Here is a 15813-nt window from a genome sequence, read left to right on the forward strand (position 1 = left end):
AAGGACATTTTAGGACTAGAACAGCAGCTCTGAGGTTGTCTGCCTACTGCCAGGGTGCACAATGCATTCCTGTGTTTTAAGAGCCCGGTCATGTAGCCAAGAAATTTTGTTTGTGTTAATTGGAAAAGTATGTTTCTTTTTGCTGTCTCATGCCTTGTGTGGTCAACTTCACAGTTTGTACAGATACAAATGAGGGCAGTGAGAAATACAATAAGGAAACTACTTAAAAAAAATAAGTTTGTAGGCTCTTGAGAAGAAGGGTGGGTTTGTCTTTTCACCCAAACAGGGGACTTTGCTTGTTGCTGTTGGAAGTAGATGCTAAAACCCTTAGTTCTTCAGTTGACCTTTAGTTTCTTTGAGTTCACCTACTTGTTTGTGCCTCTTCTCTGTCTTCACTCTCCTTCTCCCTTCTCTGCACCACCACCCCCCACACCCCTGCAAAAAGCCTACAAATAAATCAAGTTACATTTCCCACAGACAGAAGATTTTGAGCTGCAGGGGTGGGAAATAAACATTCTGGGTTCACGCAAACCTCATTTGTACTGCCTCTGCTCAGAAGGTTAGGTCTTTTAATTCCAGGCAACTTCAAAACAGCAGAAGCTTTTAAAGGTGGGTTTTGAACAGCTTCTGCTGTCACAGGACCAAGGTATGTGTAACAAACTGTTACTGTCACAATGAGACTAAGGAAGCGCCAAGTGTGAGACTTGAATAATAATGTGCTATGCGGTGCCAGCTATACCTCAGACTTATGTCTGTGGTATTCAGTTTAACCACCAAAGCTTCTCAAATCTAATCATTTCATGCCACGTACCCTGGCAGTGTTGTATAGCAGCTGTCCTTTTGTAGTTGATGTGTAATTACATCATGAAAAGACTTTAATTACCATATTACTAAATTACCAGCCAGCAATCCTTTCAGGTTCAGCCCTAGCTCGCCTCTGTATGGACTATTAGGCTTCTCCAGGCTGAACACTTTGGTTGGTGTAAAAGGGAGGAAAAATTGTCCTAATTGTAGGTTTTGTTATGAACTATTATTGAGCTTGATGTTATGGCATCACTAATGTCAATGATATAATTAAACTGCTGCTAACGATGCAATCACAGTTCTCTAATAATTATATGTTAACTGCACATGATACCAGAACCCTGCTAAAAATGAGGTGATGTATTCAGAGCCTGATAAAAACAACTTGGAGGGAGCTGCTTTCGTTCTCTGATGGCTTGTCTGATCATTCTTGGACTCTGCCATAAATATACCTACTTCTACAGTCAAAATTCATGTCTGAATATTGGCCAAAGCTTTTTCTCATAGCATGCTCTCTCCACCCACTCATGGACCCCCCACCCCCCATGCAAGGTTACCTAATTAGGGACTGATAGCGCTATAGTCCGCTATCCAACATAGAGTGCTTTTCTGGTGAGCATTGAGGTGCTGTGCTTTGCTTACCAGTTTGACCTATACACTGTGGTAACTAGGCCAGGCTTTTGGAATAGCTGGTTTTTTTAATGAGGAACAGTAAATCTTCTCTGCTCATTCTTTTAAATAGTATTGTTCAATTTTATATTGCTAAAGTGACTTTTACTTCTAAGTTGCCATAACACGCCTTGTTAATCTCAGTTCTTCTTAGTTTTATGCTCTTTATTAGGATGTTGTTTTATACCTAGTGATGAAGCAGTAGTAAAACAGGGACTTTATGTTTTTACTGATTACTGCCCAATTATTGTATAGTGTCATGCAACATAACATTTGCCCAATATCTCTACAGTGACTGTAATACAATATGATCATATTTACTATCTTTGCCACGAGTGTTCTTCTGGTTTTCATGTTGTCTGGCTAAGGAGCTGCTCAAAGACTGCAGGCACTGCCATTTTGTGCTGTGCTTGGAGCCATGTAGGGTAGCTGTGCTTTTATCATTATATGACAAGCAGAACACCACAAGTTGATTTGACTTTTCCACAGGCCCTGAAACACTCACTAAATCTGCAGATGGGTTCTTGGGCTTTTTTGATTTATTGGCAGAACATGGGATCAAAGCAAAGAGCCTGATGTTTCGGAGGCTTCACAGACTTGAAGGGTCACTGGATTTTTTGCTTTGCTTCATCAGCTTTTTTTATCATCTCTTTGCTCCTTGCTTTTACTCCCCTGTGCTTTTGTTTTCAGGGCATATTCACCCTCTGCTTGAACATAAGTCCTCATGTCCAGAATAGGTTTTTTCCCTCCTTTTTGCAAGAGTAGAATTAATGCTAAGGCATTTGGTATTGTTAAATGGTGGGAGCTTACTTAGTGAATGTGGATTTTATTTTTTTTTGGTGGTTCTTCCATGTGGGTGCAGGTTAAGCAGCTTCAGTGGTGCTTCAGGTGCCCAGATGTGGGAGAGTGTTTGTAACACTGACTTCTCCCAGTGTAATAAAATAGTGAATTGAAAATTGAGTTCTACTTTGTTTATCATTTCAGTTGTTTCTGGATTTGCTGCTTGTCTTGAATCTCACTACGTTTATACTTTCTCCTCTTTGTCATGGTGCTTGTCAGCTGCTTCCCTCCTGCATAGTTCTCATTGTGGGAAGTCAAATTTGGGAGATTAATCTGCTTCTATGGAGTAAATGAGAGAGGCATGGAAACAGCCACGTATCTGCTGACTGGCACTGTAGCTTAAATAGAATTTCTGAGAAGTCAGAATTTATGATTCTGACCCATTTTTGTGGTTCATTGTATCTGGCCTCTTCCTCAAGCCAGTCCAGCAGGGTGATTCTTTGCCAGAAGCGCTAACACTGTGTAAGGATGGAAACCAAAAAGTGTTCTAGTGCATTACTATTGTACAGCTATTTTGCTTTAGACTTTGATTTACAGTATTTTAAAGACATTCTAATTTTCTGGTTTTCTTAACTACCCATCTTCTGATCTAAATGGTGTATATTTTCCCTGTTTTCCTTGAATAGTCTGCTTAAGTCCTCTCTCTCCTTACATCTGTGTCTGCATAAACAACAATGCTTCATAAAGACTTAGAGGTCTCTAGAGGAAAGATTAACTCAGTTACTAAGCTTCTCCAGTCAGCAGTATTTGGAGAAGCACTCTTTTTTCCTGTGTCCTCCTAAAGATACGACAAAAATTGCCGCAGATCTCTGAACCATGTGCAGTGCCTTTTTCACCCTGGGACCATGGTAACTTGTCTTCATCCTCTGAAGTTCTTGTTTCTCCAGATACTAAAACGATGCTTCCCAAGAGGCAAGAGCAACGCTAAAGGATTGTGTTTTGGCCAATCTACGTGCACATCCCCTTTTAGATTATTATTCTTTGATGAAATCACTTGAAAATAGTAAATGTCTGATCATTTCAGGGCAACAGATAACTTAAGCCTGGTCTGCTCAGAAGCCTGTGTAGTAAGGAGAGACTGAATTCAAGATGAAGCAAGTCTCTCCCACACACATTCTCCTTCACTGACTGCAGTTTGGTAGGTAGAGAAGTCTGATCCTGTCTAGCCAAAAATGTTGGGAAAGATCATGACATCTTAGTCACACTCAGGAGATACGACCAAATCCCATCTTTCTCTTTCCCCTGCTTCTTTTCCTTAGAAGCCTGACTCGCAGGCCTCCAGAAAGCACTTCAGCTCCCCTTCTCCTGTCTGGCTTCCTTCCAGGCAGAAGCAAGAGCACAAGATGCATAGAAATAGCAGCAACCTCAGATATTGCAGGATTTTGTGTTTGGTAAAGATTTTGGAGGCATTTCAGGAAACACTTCAAGTGAAGTGTGGAGAAAAGGTGTTAGATCAGAAATAAGTCATGGCACTCAAAGTGCAGTGATGAGGAGGAACGTTCTCCAGTGATGCAATGGATGACAAGTTCCATGGAACTGGCACACTGTATCCAACACTGACTTGGCAGAAATTATTAATTTGGTAGTAAATGTTCATAGGCTTTTGAAGACAAAAAAAATGTCTTGCCTCTTCTCTGAACTCCTGTTTTTCCTGGGAGGGTGTGTGCTTTAGCAATGTCTATGGCAATCTAGCAGGTGTTGAAGCAGTTGTAAACATTTTCGGTGAGTGGTACATTCAGTTTAAGTCTTTGGTCCTAACCACACTCATACAGTCTTACCCACGATGTCCTTACATTCCAGATTATGAGAAAGGAGAGGAATTTTGGCTATCCAAGTACTATCAGTAAACTGGAAAGCCAGAGTTCATTGGTATTAGTTTCCAGGAGTCATGAATTCTATTAACTTTAATTCTGATAGGTTTTCAGCCTTTAAAAAAAGAAAAAAGCAAAACCAACAAAACCCATGCTGATCAAGCCAGACAAACAGACAAAAAAAAAAAAAAAAAAAGCTGGTTACTGCCACTGCAAGTAAAATTTCCCCTGCTGCCTATTTTTGTTGGTAAGTATAAGCACTGATCAAGGAAAAATTCCTACTGTAATAATTTTTAATTTGCCTGTATGTTGCGTGATGTTGAACATGCATGTTGCATGTATGTTGTATGTTGAATCTTAGAGCCATAGTGTCTGAGGCGAGATGGGCAAGGGGTGGTGAGGTGTGATTGTAATCACTTTTACCAGTATTTTATTGATGCATAAAGAGCCTATGACCTCTAATAGAGGCAGCTCATGGTATAAGCCAATATACCAGAATACAAATCTCCCAGTGCAGTGCATTAAGCTCCCAACCGTGACCACAGAGACACCTGCAGGTTCTTCATTTCAGTGTAAAAGGGCCAGGGCCAAGGCATGCCAAGCAGACGGGGTGTCTTGGCCCTCTAGCTCCCATCTGTGCTATGGGAGAACAGCCAGGGGGAGCACCTCAGGCTTTCTTGGTGAGTGTTTCAAGTCTGCTGTGGTCCGTCCTGTGTTGGAAAGCTTTTTCATCCTTTGAATTCCATGAGCTTGCCAGGAAGCCCAGGCTGTTCAATCTCAGCAGCAGCTATGCAATGCAGCTTGAGCCCTGCTCTTGGAGCTTTTAGCAGGGGCTTCCCTTGTCACTTCTGCATGGGTAAATGAAGCAGGGCTTGGGTAAAAATTCACTGATACAGAGTGAGCAGAGAATGCAACTTGCAATCAGCTTTTACTTCTTGGTCCAGCTTGCTCCAATATCCTGCAGTTGCCACTGAATTAAGCAGAAAAGCTGAGATCAAAGTAGATGTGATGCTTTAAGTGCTAAAAGTCATTCTGACTTCCTCAATGGTAAGACAGTGAAAAGCAGGGGGGGAAAAAATCCGTGCTTCTTCCACCTTACGTGGCCAGCCATATCCTAGCTATATTACTGGCAAAATAAACACTGACTTGCACAGCAATGCCTTCATCCACTACGCCCAGGTTTAGTTGCCATAGTAACTTGTCCTGGAGATGAACATGATATTCTGGACAGCAGGGAAAAAAGACTGATTCCACAGATACCAGTCCTGAAGCTCAGAGCTGGCCACAGAGACATGATTGCACTTCTTTGTTCATTTCTCTGGCACAGCCTGAGTAATTGGTGGCATGTTGTTCAGCCGTGATACACAAACATGGTGGTGCATCATTATTGCAACCCTGGACTTAGCTGTGTTCAAATTAAGAATACACTGAAATCATCACAGGCAAAATGAATACCATGATGGCAGCAAATCTCCAACCTGAGGGTGCTGGAACTGATGGTGGGCAGTTTTTGTGTGCTAGCAGTGTCACTATAAACTCACTATAAACTAGCTTGTAATAGCTTCCTAGCTGCCAGCTGAAGTCCTCCCTGAAAGATCCCTGGGTTCACATGTAATCCAGCAGGAAACGACACACAATGAATTACAGAGCATATTTGTTTAGTTCATGGCTTTTGGTTTAGTGCTACCGGAACCAGAATTAGACAGTACTAGAAGCATATAGGTAAACTTATAAAGTCACCACTGGTTCAGTAGCAGAAGTTACTTCCTTGATTAAACAAACAGACAAACAAATCACATGCAGATAGCCAATGCTATCCCATTAGTGAGCAGATGGGAGTACAAAAAAAAAAAGTATAATTAGCCCTAAAATGAAGTACTGTTGATAAAGCTAACTGCTAATAATAAGCCAACTGCTAATAATAATTTTATACTTAGATTGCATCAGACAAGCAGTTCACTTGAGGACCTAAACTAGAACTGGGAATTCATGGGAGAGTCCCATGGGTGTGGAGCTGCAGCCTGCCAAAGAGACACTGAGAACTAGAAGCATGCTGTGACTGGGCAATGTGTCTTCTTCAAGCTATTTCCTTTGTGGACAACCTGCAATCGCAGTATTATATTTAATTTAAAACTGTAGAGTGAGTAGTGATGCAGAAACAGCTAAGTAATTTAGTTAGTGTTGGTGATCGTCAAGTCCTTGTCACCATTGGATGCAATATATAGGGCAGAGGGAGACTGCCAGGAGTAGAAAATCCCTTTAACTGCTGCTTACTAAGTTGTTAGTTGAAGACGTGGGATGAAATGTGAAGTCAGTTCTAAAAATTCAGACTTTTATGATTTTTAGTGGCAGTAAGGAAGATGCTGACTAGCTCAGGTGCTACTGTAGATGAGAAGTAAACCCTTCCATGGAAATCTATGAATATTATTTTGCTTTGAGAAACAGCTTCTACTTGCCCATTCGTGATTCTTTAGTAAAAGTAATACAATTCATTTAGTTAAAACAGACCCCCAGGATAGTGGCTTTAGAGTGTATCAGCAGCCTCGTTTTGCCCAGAAGCCTTCTCCACAGGAATCACTAAATAAGTGATAGAAATGTAAATATGAATGAGTCAAGTAGCTGGGAACAACGTAAAGCTCTACACATGTGTGCACAGGAACAGTTAGCATGCTTGTAGGTGCCTCTGAAAAATGACTTTCAGGGTTTCTTGCAGGGATTGGATGTCATAATTTCTTTCCCTTGTTCTTTTCAAAGGCAGGAGGTCCTTGTGTTGCCATAGGAGAGGTGTAGCATGCTTTGGCTCTGTGCTGATGTGGGAATGTGAAAAAAGGCCCTTGAATGAAAACCTGGCATTGCCTGGTCGATGTGCTGCTGGAACAGGGCTGTACTTGGTGTATGTGTACTGCTGAGATGCTGACCCTTGGAGAAGCCAGGGTGGCTGGCAGTCTGCAAAAGACCTTAGCAGAAGTTTGGGAGGGTGTTTCATTGTTCCTGCAGGAAATGCCGAAGCACACTCCAGTAGGAAATTACTTTAATCCTGCCTTTGTCTAATAATTCACCAAAAGCAAGTTCTTGCACCTTTTATTGGCTTGAGAGAGCTGAAGTTCTGCCAAGTGATGAACGAATGCATTCAAGCAGCCTGCTTTAACCACAGAGTAGACAATGAGACTACGTTGTTGCAGGAAGAACCACAAGCAAGGAAAGCGTGTTCCCTCTTAACATTGGCTTTGTTCAGCTGAAAGAAAAATGGGGCAGTGTTTCTATTCTGTCACAGTATTCTTGTGGACAGCTTGATGTTTCCACTGAAAAATGTGAAGAAACCGGGGTGGCAGGACTGTTGAGTGGCAGTGGATGGAAAATGAAGACAGAGGCAATTTTCATTGGCTCTACCCCCTTCCCGGTTTGTTACTTGTTTTCTTCTTGGTAGCAATGCTGCGTAGGAGTTGGGGCATTTTTGAAACATCTCTTGGGTACTATGGGTGGGAGGCAGCCAGAGTGTTTTTTCCATTGGTGTTGCTGAGGGCTGCTGCTTTCACTTCTGAGTTTTATGGTGATGGATATGTCATCACTGGGACCTGTTTTAATGCCAGCTAAACATTATATAATGGTTTGTTTCACTATCCCCAGCCTGCCTTAATTCATAACATTAAGGAAATCATTTAAAGGCTTTGCACTATAGTTCCATGATTACTGCCAGTGCAGAGAGGTGTTTGTTCACCTGGTTTCTAAAGAAACATCGAGAAATGAGTCTGTGTGGGACTTAGAGTAATCCAGTTTGTAATAAGTAAAATCAAGGTGCCAGGGCTTAATATATTAAAATTCATCAGTAATTGTAATGACTGTAAGTTCCAGTACTTCATTTAGAGAGGAAACATATTTTTAAAAATTTTTTTATAATCTTCTTTCACTCTTTAGCAATTAAGAAAAGGTAAATAAAACTAGTTTGAAGCTCACCAGATATTATCATTGCTCTTCCTTGGCTTCTTTAGATATATCATTTAGTTACCATAGTAAACAAGTACTCATATAGACTCATTACGTAGTTACAGGATTTATTTTTTTTTTTCTGAGCTATTTTGTGACACACCTAATTAAAATCTACTGCTTGGTTCACCTTTGAATGTAATAAAACCCTGCCTTATTCTTTCTGTCAGTTTAATCCCTCTTTCTTTTCCATTGACATATTTCTAATACATCTTCAGACAGGCCAGACACTCCTGCTTCATCTCTACCAAATCCGCAATGCTTAACACCTTTTGACAAAGTGGATACATCCTCCCTGTGGCTCAGAATTGATATACGTTGTCAAAAAGGGTTTTCCAAATGGTTTCTCTTTGTCACCTTTACCAGATTTTTATTTTCTGTCATAGAAATGTGCAGTTTAATGTCGCGTTTCAAATCATTTTTGGCTGAAAAAGTGTGTAATAGAATCAGGGTGTCCCCTGAATACTCCTAACAGTAGGAGGTGCCTCTTTGTTTTGAACACCAGAATCCCAATAGACCCATGACAGCAGTGAAATTACACTTTTGACTTTGTTCACTAAAGTGTTTCTTTCTCTGTATGATTAAATGAGAGCAATCAACAACAGCTTCCTCTAAAATGTATGAGTTTCCCCGTTTCTTTTTCATAAGAAACTCAGAAAGGATGCTGTGCAATTCTCAGCTGATTGTGTTTTCCACAAAAGAAAAGAAAAGAACCAAAAAAAACCCAAGCCCTGCTTGATTCAAGGAGAGGTGGCGGTTTTATCCATATTAAAAATCCAAAAGCAATTGATATATTAATATTTTTCCTTAACCCAATGTTGTTGCAGCATCCCAAGCAAGGCAGCAATGGTACAACACAGTGGCAGATTTTTACCCTTTTGTTGCTTCATTCACCACATTTTTAAAGGGAATATATGCTAAAGCACCAAATATAAAGTATTGAATCTGAATATAGAAAATAACCATATACTTAAGGTTCTTTGTGAATTTAGCTGATCCTCATGGACTACATGGTTATGTCAATCCAAAAGATAAATGTAGTATTTTCTGTAGATTTATATGCAGCCTTTTAAGATTCTGGTGTTTCTTCTCATTTGCATGTGACTGAGGGGACATACCCTGTTGCAGGGTTTGCTGTGACTGCCGGTCCTGTTTTACACACAGAGGCACTGGCACATCTCTTGCTCCATATTTAGTTGTTCAGGGCACAGCTAGCTTCTGGCCACTTCACTGAGTTTTTCTGATCCAGAAAAGAGACATACAAAATTCTTGTTTCTTCCATTTTAGGCTGTTTCAGCTGTATTTTGGGGACTCTTCCCCTCCCCCCCCCCCCCCCCCCCCAATATATTCCCATTTTCTGTGAATATTAACCAGCTCTGGATTAGTGAACATACATGCTCTGCACAACAAAGAAAGTATCTGTGAAATGCAAGGGCAAGTACAATCCTGTAGTTTGTCTGGGTGGGGAGTTAGGTAGCTGGGCTCAAAAGAGGGGAAAGGACTGGGGGAAATCCGTAGTTTGTTTTTAGAAGGGATCAAAATAAGTGACAAAATAAGGCCTCTGTGGCCTCAAGACTTTAGAGCAGTTTCTCCTGTTCGTTTGCTCACTGTAGATGATGCTGTGTGGAGAGGGCATCGGAGCTGTAGAGCATGGAGGGCAATGCACTGAGGGGGCTGCAGATGTGTGACTCACAATTTCCTATCCTGCCAAAAAAAACTTTCATTTTTTTTTAATTACTACTTCACTGGTGATAGAAGTTAATGACTGGTATAGGTCTGAAGCAGCCTTGTCATCAGAGAATATTTGGTTGGTGTTGACATACTTGTTCCATGCAAACGTGAATCATCAGTCTGCCTTTGGCAGGCTCGCCCTATGGCTCTGCTATAATACGTTTCACCAGTGTGGCTGAAATTAAAATGTCACTATTAAACATGGCAGAATCAGATGCTCTCTGGGCACTGCATCTCTTTGAGTTCTTCTTGCTTCCTATGTAGCTATTTCTGACAGTTTAATAGGACAGCTGTATTCTGGTATAAAATAATACATTCATATTTCCACAATGCATGAGGAGCTAAATGTTTTCAGAGTGCTCTTTCATGGCATGCATGCATCTTTCATGCATGGCAGAGGTAGTAATGCTCACGTAATGCCCTGTTGCTGCTTAGTTCAGTAGGAAATGTGAAGTCAAAATGAATTGTCCTGCAGGACTGTGTAGAGCGGGTCTTTAAAAGCAGCTGCCGGGCTGTTTGTGACTGCTGTGTCAGCCAGGCTCCCCCCCTGTGAGCAGTTACTGACTTTGGACGATTGAATTCAGGGCTCTGGAGGTTGCTTGGTGGGAAAAGCCTTCAGTCAGTGCTTGGCAGCTCTGTCACTGTGAGGTCACAGAAAGGGCAGTTCAGTCTTCAAACCCAATTAGGGCCTGATTCAGCACCTCTTCAATCACAGGGGAAAATCCTGCTGAGCAGGGTGACTCCCAGGCCAGGCTTTCACACCCAGGCTCTCCGGTGAGATGGCCAATGAATGTGCCTGTTTTTGTCACTTGGGCAGTCAGAAGTACCCTTCGCTGTCATGAAACGGCTAAGCAGCTGGTGTGGAAAGGTAAAGAGCCTGGTGAGAGGATAATGAGCCCACCACAGTTGAGTTCAGACCAGTGACCTGTACATGTACGTCTGCATCCCTCCTGTCACTCATATCTAGAGCTGTCTAATTCCTCGGATCACATCATTTGACTCTTATGAGCAGCTGTAACTTTAAAGTTGAATAAAGTCCAACTGCTGAAAACATTAATGAAAAACATAAAACTGAGACTATTATATCAGGTATCAACAGCATTGCTTTACTTCCCCCATTCCCCCCCTCCAAGGATTTGTTTGGGTTTTGGGTGGGTTTTTGGTTTGTTTGGTGTTTGGTTTTTTTTTGGTGCTGGATTGTGCTTTTCATCCCAGGTGGCTGCAATTTCTAGTGAAAATAAGATGAGCCATGAAAGCTTGGTCCACTTGCTTCTGAATTGCTTTTTATATGATGCAAGTTCCTCAGGGCCCGATTCTACCCATAGAAAGTAAGAATGTTAGCTATCAACATCTATAGGAAGTATGTCAGTGTGCACAAAGGAAAAGGTGAACCCCAGACTGGTCTGAGTGGTCTTTAAAATATGGATTTCCTGTGAAATGGTGATTAAAGGGGAGGCAAAGGATAATTAGAAAATTAGCCTGATGTGCTAGCAGTTATATCAATGTGTGTTTTTATATTAGCTCTTTCAGACAAGCACAAGATCAGTAGATCCCTTAAGGCTCTCTTAAACTAGTGTGTAAATTTGGGTTAGTGCTGGATCAGCTCCTTTGATCACTCTGGTCTAGACTGTTGCCAGAGTACTTACGCTGTACTAAACCCACAGTCCCTTTAAATGGAGGCCTACTCAAGTGAGCCAAATTACATATGAAAAGGTTTTATAAACTGTTCACTGTCTTTGAGTAAATGTGTCTGGTTCAAAGCCAAATACCTTAGGAACTGGAGGGAAGAAAAAGAGCAAAGGTGTTGCAGAAAAGAGGTCATAGAGTTCTTAATTTTTAAATTACCATTTCAGAAATCCAAAAGAACAACTTTCAGCAAACCTTTACTGTTTTTAATTGGACCAGCACTTTTGTGAGCCTGTAATGTATTCAGATCCCATAAAGGGAGAAAAATTTTCCATCAAAAATTCTACGCAGATTTCTCTGAAGAAATTAATGAGTTACAACCACCGTGTCTGTCTGGCTTCAAGCACACAATATTGTTTTTGATTGTAGCAGTGGGGAGCCAGTGGGAGCCTTCAGTATGTAGGTTGCACTCTTGCCTCTTCTTAATTTCTACACAAGCTTATTTGCCAGGGAGTACTGGAAGTCCAGGAGCAGTAAATTTGTTATCTGTCAAAGCAGAGCTGTTTTCCCCTCATCATTAGAGCCTTTTCCCACCTCTGCCATTGGAGCACCATCCTGTACCTGTCTGTTCTTTGCTATGTGAATCTCAGAAATGTGAACAGTTCCTTTCCTCTGATAAGTGCTCTTTTCTTTTGCATAGTAGCAATAGTAAGATGATCATTTGGAAACAACTTTAGCCCAATATCATATCCAGAAGACTTGGAAAGTTACTCAATGCCGCTAATTTTACAAACTTGGCTTGTACTTGGGCTGGTTTTCTCAAGATGCCTGTGTTATGAATTTAGAAGTTAAGTTTTCATCTTCACGTGCCTACCCATGTTTGTTGGTCACATTGCAGTGCCATCAGAATACCTGGCATAGAAGTAATGCCAGCAAGTTTATCTGATTACCAAGAGAAGTAAGCTAGCACATAAAGATCACAGAAAGAAGACCAACTAAAACATGTAGAATCCAAGTGACAGTCGCTTATCTTATCTACACCAAATTCTGTGCAAATTCAAGAGGAGAACTGGTACACTGCTACTATCCAAACACTGAATTAATCTGTTGATGGTTGAGAAGCAGCTCCAAAACAGGCATTAAAGTCTTTGGGATGATACGTAGTTCATCCAGCTCTTTGAAAGCTCCAAGCGTTACTGTTCTTTCCATTATTTACACAGCTCTGTAAGATAAAAGAACGCAATTCTGTGAGTGAATGCATGACTGCAGAATGTGGTAGCAATACTGGGTACATTTTTCCCTTTTGTGACTTGTGTGTTTCAGACTCTGGAATTACACCAGGGAAGAATTAGACTGTATTTTGCATGTGGCATAGCAGATTGTTAAGAGGCAACAGGCAGGTGTTTGAGAGAATTTCCTCTGCTGTTTGTAGAGGTGTACATGAAATCTCCTGGCTGATCTATAGCTATTCCGTTACCTGTCATCTTTTGGCAGGTAACTAGTTAGATTTGTGTTAAACAGGATTTGCTTTGCCATTTCCATTTGCTGTTGGATCAGAAATGTTCTGACGTGACATATGACCAATCAATAACTGGAAAGTGCTTGCATGAGTCATTTGGAGCCAGTAGTTTAGACAGTGTCAGCCACAACTGGGATTAAAACCTGCAAAGAGTTGCTCCACAATCAGTGATTCTGCAGTATCTCCTCTGGGTGTCTGCATTTCACTTAATAAGAATACCCTGTGGACATTAGCTGAAATAACTCTTGCCTTTGTTGCTTGGATGTTTTTGTGAGCTCTGAAATGAACTTGGCATATACAAATATACTTTGTTATCCCGCCTAAAGGATGCAGGGGCAGGAATTATTATCCTGTTCTGCTGACAACTTCAGTAAAAACGAAATGGCTGTATTTTACTGTGACTCTGAAGAGAATAAGTGTGACTATACCCTCTGGTTTTCTGGGTATGTTTTACTTTTTTTTTTTCTCTTTTTTTTTGTTTTTTTGTTTTTTTGTTTCTGTACTGATGATGCTTTATTACTATTACAGGGCTATAATAATCCGAAATGGCGAAGTCATTCCAATGTCTTCAGAGTTCACACCAGAGACCGAACGCCAGCGACTTCAGTATCTGGTAAGAGACTTGAGGACCAAATCACATGCTGCTGATGACAAGCATTGCCCAGTAATATCTAAGGTTTAGACGCATGCCAATGAGTTACTGTGGTTCAGTGAAGGATCATGTGTCCGCTGAACACTGGTGACTGACTATGTGTGTCTTTCAGCCATCGGGAAATGTGCAGAAAAGCCTGATGGTGCAAATCTTGATGAGAGAGGTCTTACCTCTCTGTGAAGGCCATTGATTAGCATGGCTGTGCTTGTGTACCTTGTTCGGCTGCAGACCTTCAGCAGCTCACTGGTGTTGGGTATACAGAACTAACAAGCCACAGAGGTATTTCAGTCCATCCCAGTGTTTGCTCTGTGACAGTATAAAACACCACAGAGTGCTGTTTGTGTGTGAATGATATTGCAGGGGTTTTTTCCATTTGCTCTAACACTATGCCAATAGTATCTTGATCAGTGAAAAGATACCCAACTTAGAGACGATCTCAGCATCAGTAGCTGCAGGATAGTACGGGTGAAGAAAGACTAGTTTTATTTAGCGTAGCAGCACACATACGGCTGGGACAGGGTGACAAGCTGAGGACATGTGGGATGCTTTATACACCAAGTTGCGTTGGCTGATGAGCTGCTGCCCAAGAAACGTAAGTCAGAATGCACAGTGTTGTTTTTCATGCAAACAATCCTGTTATTTCTTAAGTTTTTCATTGATGGTCAGATCAGTTGGTTGGCTGTTCATCAAAACGTCATTCCTAACGTGGCTGAGAGATTTCTTCTGTGCTTCTTGTGGTCTCCTGCTTTTTCCTCTTAGAAATTTCAGCTTATGCCAAGGCAGACTTGCTGTTAATTTTTCTTGGCATTAGGTGGACAGGCTAAAGCTAGTGGCATTCCCCAATCTTAAGGTGTTTCTTATCTTCAGCCTGGCCCAAACACTGTGGTTTGAAACTAGGCAAAATGCCGGTGGTTGAAGGTGGGGGTGGAAGGTTTTAAAGAAAAATTGTAAATGTTTCTGCGTTTGTTACCTTTGATTTTTTTGTTGGGTTCATTGGCGTGAAGCTGAAGATTTCAGAGGAAATACTGCTTTGGTAGTATTCGTATTCGGAGAATCAAATGGAAAAGAGGCCTAATAAATATTTACAGTTCAGTTACATTTGAAATAATTTGTTTGCCTTTAAAGTAAAAGGTATCTTTAGTATCTGGAGAGTTTGCTACTTCTGTAGGAAACATGAGATAAAGCATTGCCTGCAAGGGATTTTTTTCTCTTTTGATGTCCTTTCTGGCTTATATTTGAAAACAGCAGCTGATCTGAAAAGCAGTTCTTCTGTTTCCTTTGGAAAATTCCTTTACCTTTGTTTGTTTATTTTAATTCTACATGGAACAAATATGCCAGGTCTGTGGGTATGTTCAAAGAAAATACATGCAAGACAGCAAGAGCGTGAAAAAAAATTAGAAATAGTTTCAAACATAACGGTCTGTAAGTAACATTTTTACTCCAGTGGTTAAAAAACCATCAAACAAAAAAAAAATCCCCCAACAAATTTTTTACAAGGTTGGCATAAACATTACACTCCAAAGGTTGCATTTGTCTTGCTGATTATATCCCAAATAATTCTTACTCACCTTGACTGTCCCCTGATTCTATCAGTCTGTTGCACCATCAACATCTCTCTTCTGCCTTTATCTGAAAGTTACTTACTTTAGATTTATTTTCTTATTTGCAGTTAAAGCTGAGTTTCTTTGTTTCAAACATGTTGTGCTGTTCTTCCTGCACAATAGGAAGAAAATCACTTAATCATTTTAGCATTAATATTTTACTCGGTAAATGCAGAGATACTGTTTGCTGTGGGGAATTACTGTGCAGGCAAAGGGAGGGTATGGATTTACAGCCTGCAGGCTACAGTGTTGGTTCCCCGTGCAGCAGACACAGTTAGCACAGGCAGGGCAAAGGAGCTTTCCTTTGCCTTTAGCACCTACTGATTGCATTGGCTGCACAGGACGTTGGTTTAGGTCTCATTTTCTGGGTCCTAATTCCCATGTACAAAGAAATCTGTGGGATAATGAGTTGTTCAGGTCATGTGAACATCTCTGAAGTCCTCCGCCTAGACTTAGACAAAATTGTGCTTCAGCTACTACTGGTTGGATAACTGAGGGGGGAACAGCAAATGTTTTCCCTATCCAGCTCCTATTTTAATGCAGGTTTTTTGTCATGTATCCAAGAATGGCCTGGAG

General features: G+C 41.0%; 1 protein-coding gene across 3 annotated transcripts in view; it reads left to right on the plus strand.

Annotated features, from left to right (window-relative positions):
- The window catches only part of PPM1H (protein phosphatase, Mg2+/Mn2+ dependent 1H), a 143774-nt gene that overhangs the window by 85381 nt on the left and 42580 nt on the right, over nt 1–15813 (plus strand). For all 3 annotated transcript variants that reach the window (XM_037388800.1, XM_037388798.1, XM_037388799.1), the window contains exon 5: nt 13513–13597. In XM_037388800.1, coding sequence (XP_037244697.1) covers nt 13513–13597 — 85 coding nt within the window. The remainder of the gene's footprint in view (nt 1–13512; nt 13598–15813) is intronic.

Source organism: Falco rusticolus, chromosome 5 (assembly GCF_015220075.1).
Source record: "Falco rusticolus isolate bFalRus1 chromosome 5, bFalRus1.pri, whole genome shotgun sequence".
Taxonomy (NCBI): domain Eukaryota; kingdom Metazoa; phylum Chordata; class Aves; order Falconiformes; family Falconidae; genus Falco; species Falco rusticolus.